The sequence below is a fragment of the Schistocerca americana genome, chromosome 11 (genome assembly GCF_021461395.2).
Source record: "Schistocerca americana isolate TAMUIC-IGC-003095 chromosome 11, iqSchAmer2.1, whole genome shotgun sequence".
Taxonomy (NCBI): domain Eukaryota; kingdom Metazoa; phylum Arthropoda; class Insecta; order Orthoptera; family Acrididae; genus Schistocerca; species Schistocerca americana.
In genome coordinates, this window is record NC_060129.1 from 152,992,937 (window position 1) to 153,010,724 (window position 17,788).

The window sequence follows — 17,788 nt, forward strand, 5'->3', positions numbered from 1 at the left end:
GTCGGCGGAAGGTGCACGTGCCCGTCGACCTGGGACCGGACCGCAGCGACGCACGGATGCACGCCAAGACCGTAGGATCCTACGCAGTGCCGTAGGGGACCGCACCGCCACTTCCCAGCAAATTCGGGACACTGTTGCTCCTGGGGTATCGGCGAGGACCATTCGCAACCGTCTCCATGAAGCTGGGCTACGGTCCCGCACACCGTTAGGCCGTCTTCCGCTCACGCCCCAACATCGTGCAGCCCGCCTCCAGTGGTGTCGCGACAGGCGTGAATGGAGGGACGAATGGAGACGTGTCGTCTTCAGCGATGAGAGTCGCTTCTGCCTTGGTGCCAATGATGGTCGTATGCGTGTTTGGCGCCGTGCAGGTGAGCGCCACAATCAGGACTGCATACGACCGAGGCACACAGGGCCAACACCCGGCATCATGGTGTGGGGAGCGATCTCCTACACTGGCCGTACACCACTGGTGATCGTCGAGGGGACACTGAATAGTGCACGGTACATCCAAACCGTCATCGAACCCATCGTTCTACCATTCCTAGACCGACAAGGGAACTTGCTGTTCCAACAGGACAATGCACGTCCGCATGTATCCCGTGCCACCCAACATGCTCTAGAAGGTGTAAGTCAACTACCCTGGCCAGCAAGATCTCCGGATCTGTCCCCCATTGAGCATGTTTGGGACTGGATGAAGCGTCGTCTCACGCGGTCTGCACGTCCAGCACGAACGCTGGTCCAACTGAGGCGCCAGGTGGAAATGGCATGGCAAGCCGTTCCACAGGACTACATCCAGCATCTCTACGATCGTCTCCATGGGAGAATAGCAGCCTGCATTGCTGTGAAAGGTGGATATACACTGTACTAGTGCCCACATTGTGCATGCTCTGTTGCCTGTGTCTATGTGCCTGTGGTTCTGTCAGTGTGATCATGTGATGTATCTGACCCCAGGAATGTGTCAATAAAGTTTTCCCTTCCTGGGACAATGAATTCACGGTGTTCTTATTTCAATTTCCAGGAGTGTAGTTTGATTACCTACGATGCTCATGAGCAGACACATGTGACCTTTGGATCCACTGTACATTTCGAAGCTTCATGCGGCACAGGTAGAGAACGGAATTACACTCGTCTTTACTGCCAATCATAGACGGCATACTGAAAGTTTATCGTAAGCAAGAGACCAACAGAAATTTGGCACATAGAAATAACATGAATCATTTGACACAACAAATGGTACATTCTAATAACCAATGAGAAGATTAAAGGAAGAACACAATGAGAATCATTTTGTGGGAAAAAAACAGAAACCTCTCAATGCTAAATGATAAAGCAACTAGCATACCCAAAACACAATGAGTAGTGTTAAACCATTTGCACATAGTGTTCAGGATAACACAATTAATTATGTAACACATACTAATATTGAAATAGGTAGAGCCCCGTAAGCATGTAGGGTAATTGTTTGAAGCACAGTCAGAAGACGAGGAGGCGACAGATTGTTCGACGTCCATGCCTCATCACAGAATTTTCTGGTCAGAGGCTTGTGTGCTCCAGGAAGGACAGGTTTCAGTCTGTGGCAGATGTGAGGAGGGAGTGCGGTTCTGGGGTAGACACTGGTGTTTCAGAGCACACCGTTCAGAGCAAGCCGTTCAGCGTGAGGTCCACCAGAAGACGACTCCGATGCAACGACATGCTGACTCCACAAAATCTTCAGTTACGACTGCAGTGGGCGCTGATTCAGGGCGGCTGCACTACATGTCAACATAAACGTGTCGTCTGGTCGAATGAGGGAGAACTTTGGGCACCAGTTTTGGGGCTACAAGCCACCGACCCGTTCTTTGTGTGAATTCTACGGCCGTTGCATACATCTACACAGGAAGTGTCGAACCAATGCCACACAGAATCGTAATTGCAGGCCTGCTGTACTGCAAAGGCTGACCAACAAGCAAGTATGCAGATATTCAAATCTATTTGCTACTGTATGTATGTGTGTGTGTGTGTGATAGAGAGAGAGAGAGAGAGGGAGAGAGAGAGAGAGACAGAGGCAGAGAGAGAGAGAGAGAGAGACAGAGGCAGAGAGAGAGAGAGAGAGAGAGAGAGAGGGAGGGAGGGAGAAAGAGAGAGGGAGAGACAGAGAGGCAAAGAGAGAGAGAGAATATAAATCAATGCAGATGAGTTACATGTTTAGCAGAGATGTGAGTGGTACGGGCAGGGGTACAAAGTGTCGTCTGGTCGAATGAGGGAGAACTTTGGGCACCAGTTTTGGGGCTACAAGCCACCGACCCGTTCTTTGTGTGAATTCTACGGCCGTTGCATACATCTACACAGGAAGTGTCGAACCAATGCCACACAGAATCGTAATATACACACTACAATATACAGAAGGAGGAGATAGTGAACAGAAACTTAATAGATGAAAGTCAAAAGTGTTGAAAATGCTGTTTAATTGCAGTAAGATTAAGATTGAGGAACTAATAACAGCTGATTATAATAGCTACTGTGGAAGATGACCATGCAGTCAAACATATTATTTAATGTGGATTATGAATTATGGGATGCCTAGTAAACAAGAATCAAACTGCTGCTGTAACACAAGCTAAGCCCTTGCCAAACAGTTCAGCTACAGTTATGAGCACGCCTGACTAACAGACACACAAAGATATTTTTTATCTCACAAATAAATCAAAGCTAGCAATCAATTTGTGGAATTTGGCAATGTCTATTTTTGTTTCACCTGTAAAAAGGTGATAAATATGATGTACAACATTATAATGGATAACATCTCCACAATAAAAGCCAACTGACAGTAACAATTCTATTATCAATAAAACCCCCAATTCTATAGAGATTGCCACAGTGTGCCACATTGTGAGAGGTGCTGTTGTCATGTAGTGTTGGTATTAACAAATAGACCTAGAGTGACATTGTTTGTTATTAACAAATAGACACATCCTCCCCCTATGCTCTCCAGCTGCAGAGTAACCTCTCCCACACAAGTGTCTCAGGCATAACAGATGAAGGTGTCTAGGGGGTGCATGATCCTCATTGGCCCAGAGGGGAGGTGATTCCCCTGGGTGACCTTGAACAATTCCCAGTGCTTTCCCAGGGAGGGGGGCGGGAGGAAATTGGGGATGCTAGGAACTCAAGTGTGTAACCAGGCACCAGATGTCATTATCAGTAAGCTTAGGGTAAGGTCAAAAACACTCATAATACAGGAGTGAGGACAGCAGTTTGTTAAGTGCCCACACTCTACAGCAAATCGCGATTCTAGTGTTGGTGTAGCCCAACTTTCATCACCGGTTCACTACATTGCAGGTTCACCATATCTGACTCGTTTATGCTGTATTTCATTTCAGTGCATGTATTTAATCGTGAATGACCCATTCATTTCTTTCCAGCATACTTAATTCATATCACTTACATTACTGTTTATGTAAGGGACATTTCCTTAAACCATGCCGATAGGGATACATTGTCGGTTCTGGATGAGATTTCGACCTTACCCTAAGCTTACTGATAATGACATCTGGTGCCTGGTTACACACTTGAGTTCCTAGCATCCCCAATTTCCTCCCGCCCCCCTCCCTGGGAAAGCACTGGGAATTGTTCAAGGTCACCCAGGGGAATCACCTCCCTTCTGGGCCAATGAGGATCATGCACCCCCTCCACACCTTCATCTTTTATGCCCGAGACACTTGTGTGGCAGAGGTTACTCTGCAGCTGGACAGCATAGGGGGAGGATGTGTCTATTTGTTAATAACAAACAATGTCACTCTAGGTCTATTTCTTAATACCAGCACTACATGACAACAGCAGAGACCACACCCTGACATATGTAAGTAGTGTCATTTTTCTGTATTTTTTCGTAGTCTCTCCAATTTTACGTAATTTCCACCATTCTCCTATTTTATAACAGGAACATGAGCAAACACAAATGCATGCAAATCGAAGTGAATGCAAACCGAATGTGACTTAATGCAGTTTGCCCACGCACATATAACGTTAACACCAGAGCGAATTCTCATTCGGTGTTGCACATTTGCTTGTGCACGTGGCAGTATAAAGTGGGCATATAGTTAATAATGTGAATAGAACTGCAGCTTTGTTTAAAAACAGAGTAAACTGTAAAACACCCACAGGTTTAAAATATGGGAGAGGCATAATGGCGCAGTTCAAAGGTATGTTTTCAGTGAGTAATTTTACGCTCTCCATAACAAAAAACAGAATTAGTGGGAACAGTTCCTTTAGAGAATACATAGTTAATTTCTGCTCTCATACTAAAGGGGGGGGGGGGATCATTTTGATTGTGTGAATTGTAAAGTCGACTAGAAGTTAAACTTTAATTTTAATAAATAATTAATAACTTTTCTTAATGGATTTTACACCACCATTATGCTTAATATGTGCCCAAGGCAGGACTAGATCAGATAAGATATGTATGTATACTGAGGAGCCAAAACATGACCACTGCCACCTGGCTGTGTTGTGGGCGGATGACATGGTAGTGAAAGTGTTAAGAAGCAGAGCAGAGATGAGTGGGTAATCGTGGTTGTGATGGTATGAACCAGAAATGGAGAGACCCACTGATCTAAATGACAAACAGCAGATTGTTAGAGTCTGGCACATGTGAAGGGGCATTTCAGAAATGTTGGGGCTCATTGGCTGTTTGCATGATTCTATCCTGAGCATCTATGGAAAGCATCTGAAGGATAGCGAAACCATGAGTAGATAAGAAAGTGTTCGATATCCTGGTCCCATGATAGAATATGGAGGTTGGAGCTTATCTCTGGCAGATCTGTTGAGTAGAGTACAATTTTGGGGCAGGCACAAGTGTTTTGGAGCACACTGTTCAGTGAATATTGTTGAACAAGGGATTCAGTTTCAAAACAGACCAAATGAAGTCTTGAGTTAAAATTGCATTGTGCACATGTTTTTATAGGTCAGACAATAGATCAATGTAAATGTATCACATGGGCGAATGGATGACACTCCTAGTTACCACTTCATTGATGGTTGTGTCTGGATAAGCTGTTAGCCAGCAGACAGCTTCTGTAAACATGGAATGTGCATGGATACAGCTATGGGGAGCAGTATTCAATGGGGGACAATTACCTGAGCTTCTTATGGGACCTGTGGTGAACTCGGGTTGATATCCCAGCCACAACAATTGCCTTATCTGCTCCCAATGGAACACATGTCGTGCACCAGCTCCATGCCCACAAACCACCAGCCTGTTACTTACGAGAGTTCTGTGACCTGTGAGTTGACAACCATAAGCCTCCAGAAACCTGCTAGGGATTTATTGAATCCATGCCATGCAGAATTTTTGTAACATTTTGTTCCAAAGATGAACCAACAAGCTGTTACGCAGATGGTCATAATGTTTGCACTACTGTGTGTGTGTGTGTGTGTGTGTGTGTGTGTGTGTGTGTTTATGTATGTGACAGAAAGAGAGAGAGGGAGAGAGAAAGAGTGTGTGTGAGAGAGTGTGTGGGAGTGAGAGTGTGTGTGTGATAGTGTGTGTTTCTTGTCCACAAACATAGGACTCAGAAAAGTGGCCAGGTACCTTCTCAGATCACTCTGCTTCACTAGCGCTATTTGAGTCAAGCTTTTGCATAAATATGGGCAACTTGTCACACAGCAACCACATTTCTAAATTTGGATACGTTGGTAGTCTAGATTATGAAAAACACAAAATCAGATGAACAGTGATGCAATAAACAAATGAATATCACAGCATGCCAGAAAAAAATATTTTATCAGTCTCTGTAGCCAAGATGTTTCCATCATGACAACAATATGTCAGGAACATGCACATGAAATCAGTTTTCTGATCAACAAGAAGCAAGATCTGTGAAAAACCAAAGAAATTTTAACAACATATGTCCAAAAGACAAGACCTAAAATTGATTGCAAAAAATCTCACCCCAAGTCTTAGGCGTGATTATTAGAGGCCTAAACATGAAATAGTTTAACATGACTGTGGGCCATGGTTTCAGTTAACTTGGAGTATAAATCTAAGGCAATGCTTGCGACGACGAAAGACCACGATACAAGAAATTTTCATGAGGCAAAAACGGTAATCTTTATGAATGCATATGTCATTATATTTTTAACAGCAGTCATTCCACTACCAACCTCATTTTCTAATTGAACACAGGTAATGGTATGTTGGTTAGTGTGATGTGGCAACACATTCAGGTCTGTCTTTAGTACCACAACACTACAACACACAGAAATACTCCTGGTACTTGAGGCATATATTGGAGCTCAAGCAATGGTGCCAGACATCACAGAAGACAAGAAAATACTTCACAACAAAGACAATTCTATAGCCAAACGTCTCTTCATGACATTGTAGCCCCATAGGAAAGACTTTCTGATCAACATAATTATTGATACCATCACTGTCAGAGAGAAATTGCACAGCATTTTATGAAGTCCACACCTGCAATAAAGCCAATGATGTTTAATAGACTAAACGCTGTACAGAGCTGAATGACAAAAAAATTACTGAGCAAGTGACATGCATACCGAATTGAGACACAATCTTGAACCAAATTGGAGCTGTCAATCTTAAATAATGGAATGGAAAGTAGAAGACACTCGTGCTTCAGGAATAAAAGACTTCTTATTATTATCTGTCAGTGTGAAAGAATGAAAGAAATGGGTAACGTAAGTACTGGCACTAAATAGGAAATCAGGATTCTAGTGCTAGTCTGGCACCATTTTTCATTTGTTACCACAGTTTCTTTACACTGCTGGTTCATCTTATCTGACCAGTTTTGACTGATATCACTTCATTTCAGTGTATTTAGTTAATTTCAATTACTTTTTGTTTATGTAAGATACGTTTTCTCATGTTGAAAACATCATGATTGAAAGATATTTTGGCGTTAGGCTCTTAGTGCTGCCAGCTATGATCTAATGAAACTTTCTCTAATTTCTTACACCAGTACAGAAAGAGGAAAAAAATGTTACAGTGAAAAATGAGAAGAGAAGTTTTTTACCAGTCCCACGAGATTAAAAACTGTGAAGTACAAGTTTTTTAGTTACTGCCTTATAGTTCTTCTAACTAAATCGCAAATTTCATCCACGTTTCATAAATTTCACATACAGTACTTCAAATGTGGCTGAGTAGTATCTATAAGCTGATTGTTGGTAAAACTGCAGTAATTTTGCAAAAACAGACATAATGTCTTATGGGATAACAGCAATCAGTGATTTTATGTTACTTTAAATCCGTCACGTGACGTAGCATGTGAAAGTTGCTGAATTGGACGGGTTACTCCTGTAACTTAAATATCAGATCTGAAGATGGTTCTGAATTAACCGAAACCGGTCATATGAATAATAAAAAAAAAATTTGCAATCAAGACGGATTTAAAGTAACATAAAACTGCAGTATTTCGACTAAGCTGTTCTTGTCAGTGATGTTGATATGTGTGTAGTTTATGAGCAAAATGATGGAGATGATAAAACTGAGAAATTGAAACGTGTTGTAACACAGGACCTGAGAATGTCTTCTTATTCATACATGTGATTATTCGACGCCCAGTCCACAAATGTTTCATCATATCGGGTGCTGTCAGTGGGAGGAATGCCACTTATCAGACAGTGTGGCACGCCATGTCATGCCACAGCTCCTCAGAGACTCACACCTCCTCTTTACAGGCAGTTAGAAGCACAGAAATACGTATACCAATGACCCAGAACACGAAACTTAGACTCATCATTCAAGAGCACGAGCTGAGCATGCTGTCCTTGCAATGGAAATGATGATGAGGCAATGAGCTGCTAATTCAAGTTCTGCGCAAAGAAAGTTCACAATAGTAGTGAGAGAACATGCATGACAGAGTGTCTACCATTGTCACTCATCAGAACCAGTTTGGAGCTGACTACAATTAGAACAGCACTGGTGGTAGGCACAGACATGGATGTCTGTGTGTGAATCACCTTTGTTGCTCCATATGAGAGTGTCCAATCCCAAAGTTCATTGTTTGACCCACATTTGTAGGCTCAGCACACGTGGCTTGGACATCTGTCACTGCTTTGTTAGCATACCATGTCAGACTGTGCCTACAAGTAAACCGGTGCACATTCCAGAACAGCCAAAGGTGCATCACCTCCACTGAGGCCACACACAGGCGAGGACTGTGGGTGTTAAAAGCGCTTCCAGGCATCGCCACTGTACAGTTCTTCAAAATTCACATTGTGTATCTCGCCATTTGATAAGAAGGAGCAAGAAGGGTTTCACATAATTCTGAGAATATCCTTTATGAGTATGTGAACTGTATGAGCTGATAATCAATTTCTTTGTTCTAACGCATTTCCAGGTGAATTAATCACATCGTCATCTCTATTCAGATGTGAAACGTATAGTAAAAGAAACTGGGTCTTTGGTTGGCAGATGTTGGGTTTATCAACTGTAACATCCTCCCCCCCCCCGCCCCCCCCCCCCACACACACATCCCTGGCAGAATGAGCAAACGACTTCGTTCTTAATTGCCTTTGATTCACAAATAATTTGCTGCACTTCACTTCTCACCAGATGTAACACATGACTCGTGATATCAGAATGTTGATATTGTCTATGAGGCTCATTGCAGTGAGGTATACAGTGATTTCAGGATGATAAGACTGGGTTATGGAGATCCATGAAATGTTGAGTTACTCTCATAGTCCACATGTTTTGCTGATGGGATGATGTACACAGCAACCAGAGGAGGAAGGGGGGGGGGGGGGTGAGTGGGGCACATGTGCACTTTCCTGTCCCTACCCTGGTGTGAACTTGTCTGTGCTATTTGGCATGTATGACTGTCAAGATGTGCATGAATCTTCCTTTGGTGAATGCTTTTTGAGGTTGAACATGAGCTAATTTGCATGTAGCAGGACATATGTAGTGTGTTTTTATGGATGGAGGGAGAGCTGACATACAGCCATTGTTATAAATTAAATATTTTGGACTGGTTATTTAGAACAAAATTAATTTTCTTTAATTAGTGATGATGTATTGCTGCATTGTGAGGAAATTATCTTTAAGTACCTAAAGGCAAGACTAGTTTCGTGTACTTCCTTTTTTAGTGTCAGAATGGATTTCTGGACACACAGGGCTGGTGCTGGGTGTTTTATGTGTAAATTTCAGGAGTTAGCAATAAAATCCTGAAACCAAACGAAATTACAGTTTGGAATTAATTATGAAAAAATGTGATAGCCGATTTAGTTGTGAGAAGAAATGTAGGAATTTTTAATGGAAAGTGGATGAGGTCTGCTTTATATACTGATTTTTGAATGCTCTATACTATAGAAGGAAGATTTGTAGATGTATAGTTTATCACTGGAGGGTCTCTGACAGCTCACAGTTTGACATCTCCAACTTTTCATCATTTTGTGTGTGTGTGTGTGTGTGTGTGTGTGTGTGTGTGTGTGTGTGTGTGTGTGTGTGTGTAATGTTAAAGCGTAATGATCTCCATGACCTGCACAGGAACCTTTCTCGAGAGGAGAAAGGCAGGAGGCTCATCGAGGCAGCTCAGGAGGGAAAAATAAAAGGGCTGAGGGCACTGCTAGCAGTGGGGACAGACGTGGGAGCGATGGACGGGGACAGGAGGACCGCCCTGCACTGGGCAGCGTGGGAGGGACACCTGGAAGCTGCGAGGTGTCTGCTGGAGGGTGGAGCTGAGGTGGCTGCCAGGAATGTCAGGCAGAACACACCTCTGCACTCAGCTGCAACTGCTGGCCACACAGCTGTGGTGCGACTGCTTGTGAGGTCCTCTGCTGACGCCAACGCCAACAACCTATGGGGGTGGACGCCGCTGCACTGGGCGGCATATAAAGGCCACTTACAGGTGGCAACTGTACTGCTAGAGTTTGGAGCCAATACAGAGGCTAGGGACGACGAGGGGAATACCCCCCGTCAGCATGCCAGGATGAACAACCATCAGCGACTGGTACAGTTGCTAACATGAAGCTTTCAGTTCTACAGCCCTAGAGTGAGACAATTTAATATAAGCAATACAAAAATATTAATTCTATTGTCATTCATTTGCACCTACCATTTCATAGCAGATATAGCTGCTCTAGTAACACCACCGACAGTGATGACAGGCGATTACTGCAAACTAATGTAAGTAACCTTTCTAGTGGAAACAGACTGCAAAATATTTCTTGAGCTACCTCTACAAAACCCAATATCAATTGAAAAATACGCCATTCATTACCAATAGACGCCAGTTCCCTCCGTGAAACTCTAGTTTCTGTTGTTGCATATAATGTTCATATAACTTACGCAAATGCAGTTATGTGATGTCTTCATCAGGCACTGATATTTTGACAGAAGAACGTGGTCATTCTTTTTTCAGTGGCCAATGGCAACATGGTGGCTGTCAAAGATGTCACCTGGTTGAATCCCTGTACATTGTTTGAAACAACGTCCGACATTATCTGGTTAACAAAGTCTGCATCAACGCCGGAACTGATGGGGAAACGTTACAAACTTAAGCAAACATATCACAAAATTAAATACATCACACGAGACATGAATGCTACTCCACTCAAAAAGAAAAAAAACCCATAGCGCTTGTAATGCTTCATGGAATTGCTATGCAGATAAATGGGATAGATAATAAAACAATTTCAGCAGTCTCAGTTGCCAAGCAGGATTTCTACTTACTACCAAGTATTAACTACAACCTGTCTTACAGTTGCTGATATAATGGCAACGTACCATAAACCTGTTTAAAATTCAAAATTTAGTTGCCAAAGTTCCATTTTGCTTGTTGAAAAATAGTTGAAGAAGTGACCAGAAGCAGTAATATAATCAATTTAGATTAACGTAATATTTTGGTGTGTACCTTTTGTCAATAAAATACAACTGTGCAAAGAACTGGAGTTGTAACTGAGGCAGGGGATAGAGTTCAACTGTCAACACAATCTAGAATAAACATATGTCAAACCCCGCAAACGAAATGTGACACACATAGAATCGTACAGGTGAAGCAGTGATGAAAGCGTGCAAATGGCGGATATCTGTCCGATCGTGTTTAAATAACCGGGCTACAAGCGCAAACCTTATACTCCTCATGGCTTTGTGTTCGCCTCGACAAACGGATCACGTGCTCTCTGTTGGCAACATGCTAGTATTATTCCTGCAGCGTCTTACATCTCGAAATTCTACCGTAGTCTGTTTAACATTCTTGGTATATATTAAAACAATTCCGCAATTTTTTTTGAATGAGCACGAACACAACAGTTGTCATTTTTCATTCCTCTTATTAAACGTGCCATTCGTCTTCTTTCAACAGTCGACATCGCAAAGCTGTACCACACATCGGCGCGATTTGTATATCTACATACTCTCTCGAAGTCATTGCCCAATATGGGACAAACACGTCTGCGGGACATTTGCGATGATAGAATCTTCAATTTCGCAGTAATATACTTAGTTAGGGAAGCGTATCTGGTACCCAGTGCATTTCTGTGAATGTCAAATAGTAGGATTGCTACTACGTAGTATGTAGGGCAGTATTTGCAAACCGATCTGTCAATAGTTCTGTCTTATCATTCAACATTGAATATATCGATCCTGGAAATGTGCTTATAACCACAGGCAGCCTCTCGCTTAGTGGCGAGGGCTACGGAAAACAGTGGCCGGTGACAAGACACCCCCTAACTCTGTGCACAGCGGTGTGAATGGGTCTTCAGCCTTTGAGAAGTTTTGTCGCCGTGTCTAAACGCTTAATGCTTTTTGGTGAAATGTGTTTGCAACAGCGCCCATCTCGCACTTCTTTCCACAAACTTAATTCGACTACATTCCATTATCCACGTTTTGCTTTTGTTTATGTTCACCTTATATCCTCCTTTCAAGACCATGTCCATTCCGTTCAGCTGCTCTGCTAGGTCCTTTGCTATCTCTGAGAGAATTACAATGTCATCGGGAAACCTCAAAATTTTTATTTTTTCTCCGTGGATTTTAATTCCTACTCCAAATTTTTCTTTTGTTTCCTTTACTGCTTGCTCAATATACAGATTGAATAACATTGGGGAGAGGCTACAACCCTGTCTCACTCCCTTCCCAACCACTGCTTCCATTTCATGCCCCTTGACTCTTATAACTGCCATCTGGTTTCTGTACAAATTGTAACTATCCTTATGCTCCCTGTATTTTACCGCTGCCACTTTCAGAATTTCAAAGAGAGTATTCCAATCAATAACTTCAGTATTGATTACAAATCGGTACCTAGTTGCAAGACTAAACCAAAATCAATTAAAATTGAACTAAACAATGAAAAATCAAATATTATGGATCCTAAAAAAAAACAGAAATAAAAAAATTGGAGGAAAATTACTTATTGCATTAGGTATGACCATTGTGTAAAATATTGTTGAATATATTTTGATAAAGAAAGAAGGTTCTGGACTAAGAAAACATGAAGGAGGATTTTCATCATTACTATCGGCTGCATTACCATATCTAGCAACTATTAGTTCACTAGCTGTGGTGCTGCAGCCATTGCAATGTAGTAGCAAATAAAAAGAAAACTGACAAAGAATTTGAAGAACAAAAAAAGACATAACAGGGCAACTGAAAAGAAATCTGGTGCTGGAATGAGAAAAGAGAAAAAAATTGCAAAACTGTAATCGATTTCTGTCGAAACCCCATTCAGTCAATTTAATATAGAAAAGGAATGAAGTATGAAATATTTCGTGGTATATTCACCACTGAAGAATTATCTACTAATTCAAAAATTACTAAATGTGGAATAGTTAATTTAGATACATCTGATCATGTTGGTACCCAGTGTACTTGTTATTATAAATCAGAAATATCAATTTTGTTTAGCATAAATTTGGTGGTAATATAGCGAAAGAACTAGTAAATTATTTGGGAAGAAATGACTTATAACACTGAAAGAAAACAGAATTAAAACGAATTTACTTGTAATCATCTATGTTTATTTATTTTAAAACTGATATTTTAAATTTAATGAATGGACATTTTTCGGAATAAGCTAGTGCAGTCTGATTGTGCTACAAATATTGGAAAAATAAATCTAGGAAACATAAAAACTGAACTAGAAGGAAAAATTTATCCAGAAGTAGAAAGTTTATGTAAGCAATTTCATAAGGAATTATGCACTATTTTTGAGGTAACTAAAGGATACAGTAATTTTAAAGATAAAAGATTAGTAGATTCAAAAGATCCTTTTACTTGTTATGTTGCAGTAACAAAAGAATATTTTGAAAATGAGTTAACCAGTCTTGTTACAAAACCTGAATACACAAATATTCTAACACAGCTGTGTAACTATCTCACCACAACACATTTTAATGAAAGGATTACTCAGCTTAATAAAACCAGTCTAACCAATTACTTTACAAAAAAGAAGTAGAAAGCCTTTTTTTCTGATTACTTCACAAAGGCAGATTTATCAGCATAATTAGTCAGTTAAGTAATCTTCAGAAAAAAATGTCTGACAAATATAGTCTGGAATTTCATTTAGAATGGGTGATGCAATATACATTTGAAAATGATGTAAAAATTAAGATAATTATTATTTTGGGGGCTAATATAGATTGTGATTTGATACCTACTGATTTTAAAACATAGGTAAAAAGATGTAATGTTGGTGAACTGGCAACTTTATATCCAACTCAATTCAATAATCCATTACTTGAAATGAAAATGAAAGATAAAATATCTATAACTCTAAATCAGTCTGTTAAACCTGTACCTGTTTCAGGTGAATTACTCAATTTGATGAATGTATGTTACAATCAAATTATGATGAAAGAATGGAACATTAATTTAAAACTTATTAAATTTTTATCCATATAAATGGACAATCCATCATAAATGGACACTCAGTCCTTCAGGACAGTCACATCTACTGTTAGAAGTGAAAAAAATTTACTGAAAGACAATTCTCACAGACTAACAAATGAAAATGAAACACAAGAACTAAAGGTCTTTGAACAGTTTGTAGAAGTAAAATGAGTAAATTGTTGTGAAGCAATTAATTACGAATTACAAAACTAATGAGACATGCTGTCTCTCTTGGATTTGATGATTTATGGCTAGCTGATTTAGTCTAAACTGATTGTGGTAATTTAAAAGAAATTTAAAGAACAAACACACAAAACTAAAGGGAGCTCAGGGTAGAGTGCATGGTAGGCAACATGTCTTACAGTGTCATGGATCCAGTTTGCAGATGATTGCCATTACAACAGCACTGCTGTCAGATACAGATACAGATGTCTCTACATGAACCACCTTGGCTACTCCATACCAAAGTCACTTATTCTACAATTGAGGGTTTGATACAAATTTTTAGGATGTGTTGAACCAGTAGGTGTCACTTAGTCTTCTATGTGTTTTAAATGTACTATTGCCACTATTAGTATTCCATGTCAAACTGGTGCACACTGGAGGCAGGCAAAGCTCCATGAATTCCATCAGACCCACCCCTATAAATGTGCTACAGTAGTCAAAATCTTGACTTCTACACATTCATTTCAAATCAACATTACTATTTCACCAATCCATAGGGAAAATTAGGAAGTGTTTCTTATAAATTTTGAGAACACTAAGATCCATTTTGAGTATATGAACTCTATAAGCTTATAGTCGTTCCATTTGTTTCTACAGGTTCACTTTTCATTGTAACAGTGATATTAGCATCTCCAAGTACATGTAATATTCACAGCATCTCCCATGGAAGAATAAGAAAAGGAACTTTTAATTAACAGCCTTTGGTTTATAAAGAATTTACTGCATTTTACTCCTAATCACATGTAACACAAACTTAGTGACATTATAATGTAGGTATCATATGTTAAGCTCATTGTAGCGAGGTTGTAAGATTGCAATGACAAGCCATCATTTCTCAGTATTTACTTCAACAGTGAGATGTTCCCAATATGTTCAGGAAGGCAAAGTTGGCTTACAGGAATATGTCTCGTGGTAATGTACACAAGAGCATGAATTATTAGTTTACTCTGAGAGTGTACAGTTATAGCTGCCGCACTCATACTCATGACAGCCACAAGAACGTAGTTAAAAGTGTGTTTGTGGGGGAGGGGTGTCTGAGTGTGGTTACAGGACCATGTCCATAATGCTCCAAATGTTCTCAACCAGGGAGAGACCATTCTGACCAAGGTACCGTTTGACAAGCACGAAGACAAGCAGTAGAAACTGTCATGGAATGTGGTTGGGCATTATCTTACTGAAATATAAACAAAGACGTGTATGCAGATTCTCTGGCCAGTGGTATGATACCAGAACGACTGTTGCCCACCATATGGCCTCCTGGCTGACAGTGATGGTCTGATGTGCCATTTTTCTCCTAACAGTACCCAATAATGAGAATCTCTTCTGATGCAATAGGCAACGACAGTATCGGTATAACCATGATTAAGAATGTTGCCGATATCTTAGTACCTGTCTTATCTGACATATTTAATTTTTCCCTCGTGAACGGAATATACCTCACTACATGGAAAAGAAGCATAATTCGACCCATCCCTAAGATCGAAAACCCGCAACTGCCTAGTGATTACCGACCAATTATCATACTGCCTGCTGTTTCCAAAGCACTTGAATATATTGTTCATGACCAAATCACTGAACACTTGCATGAATTCAGCCTATATGACAAATTTCAATCCGGTTTCCGTAAACATCACAGCACAAACACTGCTCTAATTAAAGTAACTGATGACCTGAAATATGCCATCGACAATCGATAGGCAACAATATTGACGCTACTGGGCTTCAGCAAAGCTTTTGACACTGTTAACTTTGACATATTGCTCAGAAAAATGCAACGGCTTAATTTCTCTGATAGTGCAGTGAGATGGTTTGAAAGCTACTTAAAAGACAGACAGCAATGTGTTGTCTGCGTAAATGAAAAATCTTCCTGGGAACCTGTTTCCTCGGGAGTACCACAAGGATCAGTCTTAGGACCACTTTTGTTTTCTTTATATGTCAACGATATTTCGTCGGTTCTGTCCTCCTGTAAATATCATTTCTATGCCGATGGCCTCCAGCTCTACCTAAGTGTCAGACCTGAAGAGGTAAACACTGCAATCGCTCAGATGAATGATGATCTGTCTTCAGTAGTGACATGGGCGAAAAGCCTGGAGCTTAAACTAAATGCAAAAAAGACGCAAGTATTCTTAATAGCCCGTCAGAAATTAATAAGTTAAGATTTCCGCGAACGGCTACCTCCTATTCTGCTCGACAGTACTCCAATACCATATCAGAAAACAGTTAAGAACTTGGGTGTAGCTTTGGATGAGCATCTCAACTGGGCGGAGAATACAGTCGCAGTGTGCCGAAAGACGTCTGCTTGTCTCTATGCTCTCAAAAAGTTTCGGAACATATTTCCACAGGACTTGAAACGCCAGCTCGTGCAAGCACTCGTTCTACCGAACCTCCACTATTGTGATGTGATTCAACAAGGCACGAGTAGTGAAAACAAAAGACGGCTGGAACTAACCATGAATGCCTGTGTGCGTTACACCTGCAACATACGCCAATATGATCATGTTAGTGCTTCATACTCCGAGCTAGGGTGGCTGCGGCCGGAAAAATTGGGTGACTGCCACACTCTATGCCTACTTCACCGACTCCTCGTCGCGCAAGCACCCCAGTACCTTGCTTCAGAGATTAAAAACCTGTCATGCCATCATAATCGAAACACGAGGTCACTCTTACTTGGAATCCTAACTGTGCCCACTCACAAAACAAAAACTTTTGCAAACTCCTTCTCAGTTGCCGCTGTCCGCCCCTGGAACAAACTGCCCCTTACCTTGCGCAAAATTCAATCTCCTGCTGCTTTTAAGAAGAAGTTGAAGCATTTCCTACTATCATCCTCATAACGTTCTCCACAAAATTAATGTACAAGGCCAATCCTCTCATCTGTCAAATAGCAAAGCTAGCGTCTCCTATCTTGCTCCTGAGATGCCTTCCTCTTCATCTATATTAGCCAAACAATCTTCTTTTCCTTTATATTTCCTCAATTATGTTTCATCATGTCTCTCTATTCTTCTCCTCCCTTTACCATGAGTCTCCCTCATACTCCCTGCTGCTAGCACTCCTATCTAAAATCTGTCTCTTCAATAATGTCTAATTATAACAGTGCTTATGATCTATGAATATAAACTCTATATGCATGTACTTTTCCAGGTGTACCTATCTAATTGTTTATTTCACTTTTTGTACTAGATGTAGTTTAACATGCCCACTAAAATAAGTAGAATGCCTGGTTAGATGTAAGAGAGGGCCTGATGGCCCTAATCTTGCCAGGTTAAATAAATCAATAAATAAAAAAAATTAATAAAAATAAATTTTGTTTTCGTCCATTGCACCCTTACAGCACAGCAGTACGTCAACGATATTCCACGCCCTGTTTTGCTGCCCTTCATATCAAGTCGTCCTGGTTACACATCTCAGTAACATAATGCCCGCCTGCACACGACGAGAGTCTTTACTGCTTCTCTTCATGGTTTTCAATTCCTACTTTGGCTGGTAAGACCGCCAGATCCCTCCACCATTGAGAATGTTTGGAGCATTATGGGCAGAGGCCTCAAATGACTCGGAATATTGATGGTCTTATGCGCCATTTGGACTGAAATCTGCAAGATATCGTTCTGGAGTAACTCAACAACTCTGTCATTCAATAGCAAGCTGAATAAATGCTCGCATAAGGAGCAGACAAGGACTGACACGTTACTGACTTGCTCAATTTGTGGAGCTTTGTCTCTTGTGTATATCAATCAGTTTTTTGAA

At 40.8% G+C, this 17,788-nt stretch overlaps 1 protein-coding gene across 1 annotated transcript in view; it reads left to right on the plus strand.

Moving 5' to 3' along the window:
* LOC124553413 (ankyrin-3-like) overlaps positions 1 to 17,788 on the plus strand; it is a 132,654-nt gene that overhangs the window by 18,622 nt on the left and 96,244 nt on the right. The window contains exon 6 of the mRNA XM_047127277.1: positions 9,485 to 9,961. Within this exon, the coding sequence (XP_046983233.1) occupies positions 9,485 to 9,961 (477 nt within the window). The remainder of the gene's footprint in view (positions 1 to 9,484; positions 9,962 to 17,788) is intronic.